The 7747-nt window shown below is 48.2% G+C and overlaps 1 protein-coding gene across 1 annotated transcript in view; it reads left to right on the forward strand.

Moving 5' to 3' along the window:
- The window catches only part of NDUFB5 (NADH:ubiquinone oxidoreductase subunit B5), a 14684-nt gene that overhangs the window by 4246 nt on the left and 2691 nt on the right, over nt 1-7747 (forward strand). Inside the window, exons 3-4 of the mRNA XM_015423350.1 lie at nt 1694-1760; nt 6091-6152. Of these exons, the coding sequence (XP_015278836.1) occupies nt 1694-1760; nt 6091-6152 (129 nt within the window). The remainder of the gene's footprint in view (nt 1-1693; nt 1761-6090; nt 6153-7747) is intronic.

Here is a 7747-nt window from a genome sequence, read left to right on the forward strand (position 1 = left end):
CCCTCTCCCTTTCGACCTTCTGTGGCGTCCAAAAACTTTGTTCCAGGGAGCCTTTGAAATCAGATGAGGGATTACTTTTCCGGCACCAAAGAATTTTCTTTGTAGGTTTGGTTCCTTGTTAGTTTCTTCTGTCTTATTGGTGCTTGGTTTTATTGCTGGGGGCTTTTGGGGGGGCTTTTTTTTGTGAGCCACCTTAAATACTTGTGGAAAGGCAAGATCTAAATCAGGGACCCCCAGTATGGCACCCAGAGGCGCTAATGGTGCCCACCAACAACTCTTCTGGTGTTTTTAGAAAGTGGGTGGGTTTTCCCTGCCTCGTAGGGTTTCTGATTGCCCATCTGAGAAAGATTAAAACAACATTTCAGCAATAACTGCCGCTACCGGCAGTGTTCCCTCTAAGCTGAGTTAGTGTGAGATAGCTCACAGTTTTTCAGCCTCCAGCTCACAGATTTCTGTCTTAGCTCAGGAAGGATGGCTCCAGAGCAAACTGATTTATGCAGTAGCCAAATCGCTCGCTCACAACTTTAATGCCAGAAGCTCACAAAGTAGAATTTTTGCTCACAAGACTCCACAGATTAGAGGGAGCATTGGCTGCCGGGTTGGTTTTATTCGCTCTCTGTCTCTTCTTTCCCAATGTATTTTTAAAGTTTACCTTTCTTATCCCCTGCACTTCTTATCCCCAGGTGGCTATTCTGTGGTTGTGCCCGTCATGCTGTGTCAGAATTCAAAATGTTCCCACAGGCTCAAAAAGGCTGGTGATCCCTGATCTAAATGGTCTAAACAGATAAATGTATGTGGTCTCCTGAGCTTGACAGATACAGCAGAGGGAGACCATGAGCAGCATCTTGGTGTTGCCCAAGAGGCTAGCCACTCTTTTTCAAAAGTGGCTTGTCTCTTCAGCGGTGGTGCTTGCAGCAGCAAGAACAACAAGCAGGCGTCCCAGCTGCATGCTCCCTATGTGCGTTGTTTCTTTGAACACATGAAGCTGCCTTATCCTGACTTAGACCATTGGTTCATCTGAGTCAGTGCTGTCTACTCCGACTGGCAGTGGCTCTCCAGGGTCTCAGGCTGAGGTCTTTCGCATCACCTACTGCCTGGTTCTTTTACCTGGAGATGCCAGGGATTGAACCTGGGACCTTCTGCATGCCATGGAGATGCTCTACCACTGAGCTACAGTCCTTCCTTGCCAGTGAAGAGATCGAAAAGCAGTGCAGTTTTGGGGAGGCCAGTATGCATGAATGAGGGGTAATAATTCTGGGTTGGAAACGAGGGCCCTGTTTCCATCTCTGCAATTTCTCACAGTTTAGAAAATATCAGAAAATGTCAAGTATTTGAGGAGCTGGATTGGAGCCCAGTAGCGCCTTAGAGGTCAACAAGATTTTCGGGGTATACGTTTTGTGAGTCAAAACTCCCTGTGATGAAGGGAGTTTTGACTCTCGAAATCTCGTACCCCAGAAATCACATTGGCCTCTAATGTGCTACTGGACTTGAATCCAGCTCTTCTACTAACACGGTAACCGTCCTGAAATTTGGAGTAATGGACAATGCCTTTTGTGATGCCCTCTGCCCAAAGCTCATCAGATTTCTCTGACTGTATAAGAAAATGGTCCACATTTACTGGAGGCCGCAGGAAAATCGAAGGCATTACGTGCTTTGAACCGTAACTATTTTGCTTTTCTCCTTTTCCAAACAGAAATTCTATATTCTTTTAACCGGGATACCCATAGTTATCTTTGTAACGCTTGTCAATGTCTTCATTGGTGAGTATTTTTGTCAGCTTGGCTTACAGACATTATGATTTGAAGTGTTAAGAACTGCTAACTATTGTAACGAAGCAAGTAGTTGCATCTTTTAATGCTGGGGTGGGGAGGTGTATTTGAAGCAACATGGAATCTGGTTTGCTGGTACTGGATAATAAGGAGCTCCGTGCTAGGAGGGGGAGGAGGAGATTGGATTTATACCCCGCCCTTCACTCGGAGTCTCAGAGCAGCTTACAAACTCCTTTCCCTTCCCCTCCCCGTAACAGACACCCTGTGAGGTAGGTGGGGCTGAGAGAGCTCTGATAGAAACTGCTCTTTTCAAGGACAGCTCTTATCCGAACTATGGCTTGCCCAAGGTCATCCAGCAGCTGCAACTGGAGTTGTGGGGAATCAAACTCGGTTATCCCAGAATAGAATCCGCGCACTTAACCACTACACCAAACTGGCTCTCAGTGGAAGTGAAGTCTACAGCAGTTCTATTTTTTCATGGTTTCAGAGGACAGTGAGGGACAATGCTGTGTTTTCATTTTTCTTTTCGTTTTGGGAGGGAACTGGTTTGGGTTCTGGAGACAGATGATCTCTTCTGTGTTTAAATTAAAAGGGTTGGGCTTCGTGCAGGGGGGAGGTGTTGTTTAGGTCACTTACACAAGGGTTGCTTCCCCCCCACCCTCTGCTTCCCTACATGAGAACATAAGAGAAGCCAATGTTGGATCAGGCCAATGGCCCATCCAGTCCAACACTGTGCCACACAGTGGCCTAAAATACCAGGTGCCATCAGAAGGTCCAGAAGTGGGGCCAGGACATTAGAAGCCCTCCCACTGTTGGCCCCCTCCCCAAACTCCAAGAATACAGAGCATCACTTGCCCCAGCCTGAGAGTTCCTATCTATACCTTGTGGCCAATAGCCACTGATGGACCTCTGCTCCATATGTTTCTCCAATTCCCTCTTGAAGCCATCCATGTTTGTAGCCGCCACCACCTCCTGTGGCAGTGAATTCCATGCATTAATCACTCTTTGGGTGAAGAAGGACTTCCTTTTATCTGTTCTAACCCGACTGCTCAGCAATTTCATTGAGTGCCCATTGAGCTTGGTGATACTTCTGTGTGCCTCCCAGGGTTTCCCTGCCTTTGCCAAACTTGCATTGCTGCAACGTTTTGGGGGGAATCACAGCAAAGCCAGGGTGACACTCATGTGAACACGAAAGTCTGGACCTTGGCAGTCTCACCCACATCAACGTCTTTCTCCTGCCCCAAGCCCCTCTGGTGATCTCCGCCTCCTGCCCCCACACACATCAGGAGGGCTTTGAAAACAGTCAGCTATTGACATATCAATATAGCATTATAACGTTACTAGGAAAAAGGCCCGTTGTGGAAATAAATACAACGGCCTCTAGAAAGAGGCTCTGGGCGGGTGCCCCGGCCTTGGACACTCAGTGTCAGTTTGCTGTGGCAACCTCAGCAGGGTATAATGACACTGAGCTCTCCAGGCTCCATCCCTCACATCTCCAGGAATTTCCCACCTGGAGTTGGCAACCCTATCTCCTTCCCAGCCAATCATCAACCTACCTTTATTTCCCCCTCACTCTTCAGCTTTCCACCCCCCACACCTGCAGCCTCTCCCGTGCTCTGAAGCCCTGACTGCTACGTCACATTGGCTGTCATACGGGGGCCACCTCAGCAGCATATAAGGATACAGAGCCCACCATTTTCTCCAGGGGAACTGATCTCTGCCATCTGGAAAGCAGTTGTAATTCTGAGGGATCTCCAGCCCTCACCTGGAGATTGGACACATTTTACCTCAGAACAGCAAAACTGTTTAGAATGTTAGAGGCAAAAAGCCTATCAAGTTGCATATGCAAACGACCTCTGTGTTCCGAGGCAGAGGCCAATGAGGCTGCATATGCAAATAACCTCTGTTATGACTGGCTATCGGGGGGAGAGGATTAGCAAAATGTTTAGAATGTTGGAGGCAGGACTCACGCAAAGCAGCCAGTGGATAGGGAGACCTTTGAATGACAGGTCAGAGAGCGAACTGATTTTGGAGCGTGTGGAATGTTCTAGAGAAGTGCCACCACCATTCGGCTTTTATTTATAAGGGAGATAACAATCTGTCTAACAGGTTTCATTTTAAAAAGCAAGTCTCTAACCCCTTACCTTGTGGAGATATGCCTTTCCCCTTGTATCTCTGCAATGAAAGGGGCGTCAGATTTAAAAACAACAACTGGGAATTCAGAGAACCAGGTAGACAACTTGTTATAATGTGTTGTCAATTGTTGCTGTTTTAAGGGAAAAAACCCCAAAGCTGCCCTTGGTGGTGTGGGTAGTATAGCCGCCACAGAGGCAGGGAGAATGCTCGGAAAGCTGCCACATGGAAGCCCTGCTGCTGCTGTGCTATATCAGCAGCAGCAATAGTGAAGCCCTAAAAGGCCCCCCCCCCAGTATGGAAAACACCTTAAAGTCTTCTGTGCCATTGAACGGGATCATTGCAGAAGTAAAGAATGCATGGAATTTGCTACTGTGACTAACAATGGGTTGGGATTGCACATATTTGATAAATTGATGCTGAGTGTGTGGGTTGATTCCACTGAAAAGCATGAAGAAAAGTACAGTTGTGGTCACCGTTCTTAGAGCTGGACAGTTGCAGCTGGGCCTTTCACAGAAACTGAACGTTCAGCGATTCCCAGGCGATGCTGTTTCTCTCCTGCCAGTTCAGTGTAGTGGTTAAGAGTGGTGGACTCTAATCTGGAAAACTGGGTTTGATTCCCCACTCCTCCACAGGCAGCCAGCTGGGTGACCTTGGGTCAGTCACAAGATTTCTCAAGAGCTCTCTCAGCCCTACCTACCTCACAGGGTGTCTGTTGTGGGGAGAGGAAGAGGAGATTGTAAGCTGCTCTGAGACTCCCAAGTGAAGGGTGGGGTATAACTCCAACTCTTCTTCCTGTTCCTCTTCCTCCTCCTCCCTCTTCGCTTTCTTCTTCCTTCTTTCTCCTTCTTCTTCTCCCTTCTCCCCCTCTTCCCCCCTTGGGTGAACATTTTCACCTGTGGGCTTCTGTACATCAAGATCTGCTGCATATTCCATTTTGTTTGTCTCTTTGAGCAAGAACGAATCCAGCAAAGAAAGAGAACGTAAGTCCATAAAGCGACAAAACTTCAAGGCAGTTCCTTTGCTGCATATTTTTAAGACTCCTAGAAAAGGGGTGAACTCTGCTGATCCGACACATTCTTTATTGAAAATAAGCAGTGAACTTGTTCCTGAACAACTGTACACAGGATTGGGCTATGATGCCTCTTGAATTAATAGTGGCCCTTTGAAGGAAGTATGTTGTTGATATACTGCAGACCTGCAAGAAAGACCCCTTGTTTCTAGCAGGCAGGCTTCTCGGCGAAGCCCGCCTGCTAGAAACAAGGGGTCTTTTTTGCAGGTCTGCGGTATATCAACATAACATCCTTATAATTAGAGTTGCTCGCTGGCCTGGAGAAATAAGTCCTGTCCCTTCACTGGGCTGTTACGCATCAGGTGATATAATTTCCTTTCCTGTCATGAAAATCGTCATCTGCCTATTTTTACATGTGAAACGTCTGTCAAAGAGACAGGGCATTTCCCCCCAGGCCGGTTGACAACCTCATTTAGAAACGGACTATAATTTGTTGGGACTGTGGCTGGGTTATGCATATCCTAACATTTGAATGTTCCCACCTTGTGTCGCTGCTTGTGGTTTGGAAAAAATATTTATTTTGTTTCTCTGTTTTTTTATCTCCCCCGGTGCTTTTCTGCTTTTGTTTCTGCTTCCTTGTGCTTTTACTATAACAGGACTTACCTTTGAAATAGTGAGCAGGGGATTGGGTTTGGTTCTGTTGCAAGCTCTAATGGGCTAAATCAATTCCCAACATGGTGCTCGCCAGTGTTCCCTCTAAGATGAGTTAGTGTGAGCTAGCTCACAGTTTTTTAGCCTCCAGCTCGCATATTTTTGTCTCAGCTCAGGAAGGAGGGCTCCAGAGCAAACTGATTTATGCAGCAGCCAAATCGCTCGCTCACGGCTTTGATGCCAGTAGCTCACAAAGTAGAATTTTTGCTCACCCGACTCCACAGCTTAGAGGGAGCATTGGTGCCCGCCATTTGTTGCTGTGCCCACCCATGCCGTGTCAGCATTCCAAATGTGCCCGCAGGCTCAAAAAGGTTGGGCACCCCTGGGCTAGACTGGTTTTTGTTTCCACGGGGTTGGGAACGGTTTGGATGTCGGCTGGCTGTTTTGATCCACATAAGCTGCCCTGAAAGCCTTTGCGCCTGAGATGCAAACGAATAACAACAATCGATCATTTCCTCCAATCAGGTGAAGCGGAACTGGCCGAGATTCCGGAAGGTTACGTTCCAGAGCATTGGGAGTACCACAGGGTGAGTACGTGACTGAAGAGAGAATGGCAGTGGCCGCAAAGCAAGCGTGGGAAGGGAGTGCTTGGGAGTTCAAACAGCTGGGGAGATGAGCCATTGGGAGTGTTCTTGGTCTGGAACCGGAGAAACAAAGCGTGTTTGAGTAAAGGGCCATCACGTCGCAGCTGACTTAAGGGCGACCCCAGCCAGGGGCTTTCCAGGCAAGTGAGAAGCAGAGGTGGTTGGCCATTGCCTTCCTCCGCAGAGTCTTCCTTGGTGGACCAGTCTCTCTCCTGAGTACTGACCCTCCTTAGCTTCTGAGATCTGACAAGGGCTGGCAGGAAAATTCTCAGCTTGAGTCTGGGCCTGTCTCCATTCTACCTAGCGAGAACTTTTCAGCTATCCCGAAGCGGACTTCTATTCCTTCACACACACCCCTCCCTGCCCCTTCTTTTGGGCTGTACACTTAGATTCTAAACTGAAAAATCAATTGAACATTAAAAGAGATGGGGGGTCTTTCTCCCTCGGCTTGGCTCACGGACCTTCCCATTGATATAAATAAGGTTGTGGAAGTTTTAAGAGAAGGGCTTTTGATATACCTGTGTGTGTGAATGCACACATCTCTGTCCTCATATTTACTAAGCTGGTCCTCCTCTTGCAAGTCCTCACCACTAGGGGAGAGAAGACTGTAAGGATTTCCCCGCTTGATTGGTTCTGCTTCCAACTAGCGCAAGCCAGATGGCCTTTGTCCATTGCCTGGTAGGGCAAGACGATGGAGGAGGAGGAGGGGAGCTGGATTTATACCCCGCCCTTCACTACCCGAAGGAGTCTCAGAGTGGCTTACAATCTCCTTTCCCTTCTCTGCACAACAGATGCCCTGTGAGGCAGGTAGGGCTGAGAGAGCTCTCTCGAGAACTGCCCTTGAACAGCTTCAAAAGAACTTATGACTGACCCAAGGTCACCCAACAGCTGCATGTGGAGGAGTGGGGAATCAAACTTGGTTCTCCAAGATTAGAATCTGTGCTCTTAACCACTACGCCAAACTGACAATAATTTGCTGCTTGATCAGCTAAATAATGGGTAACTAGCTCATGAGCTTTCCTCCTGTAGAAGGAGCTTTCCACTGGAGCAAAGGACTTCTGCTCATGGAACGGAACACTATAGTTGGAACACTGTATCTGGGGCAGTGATGCTCTGTATCCTTGATGCTTGGGGGGGGGGGGCAACAGTGGGAGGGCTTCTGGAGTTCTGTCCCCGCTGGTGGACCTCCTGATGGCACCTGGTATTTGTAGCCAATGTGTGACAGAGAGCATTGGACTGGATGGCCCATTGGTCTGATCCAAGATTGCTTCTCTTATGTTCTTATGTCTGGGGCAGTGATGCTCTGTATCCTTGGTGCTTGGGGGGGACCACAGTGGGAGGGCTTCTGGAGTTCTGGCCATGCTAGTGGACCTCCTGATGGCACCTGGTATTTTTGGCCACTGTGTGACAGAGGGTATTGGACTGGATGGGCCATTGGTCTGATCCAGCATGGCTTCTCTTATGTTCTTAACGGCTCCAACCCAACACCACCAGTCTGTGCGCTGATGACTTTTCTGTTTTCAAAGCCAGGAGCAATC

This window comes from Gekko japonicus, unplaced genomic scaffold, assembly GCF_001447785.1.
Source record: "Gekko japonicus isolate JY-2015 unplaced genomic scaffold, Gekko_japonicus_V1.1 scaffold1556, whole genome shotgun sequence".
Lineage (NCBI taxonomy): Eukaryota > Metazoa > Chordata > Lepidosauria > Squamata > Gekkonidae > Gekko > Gekko japonicus.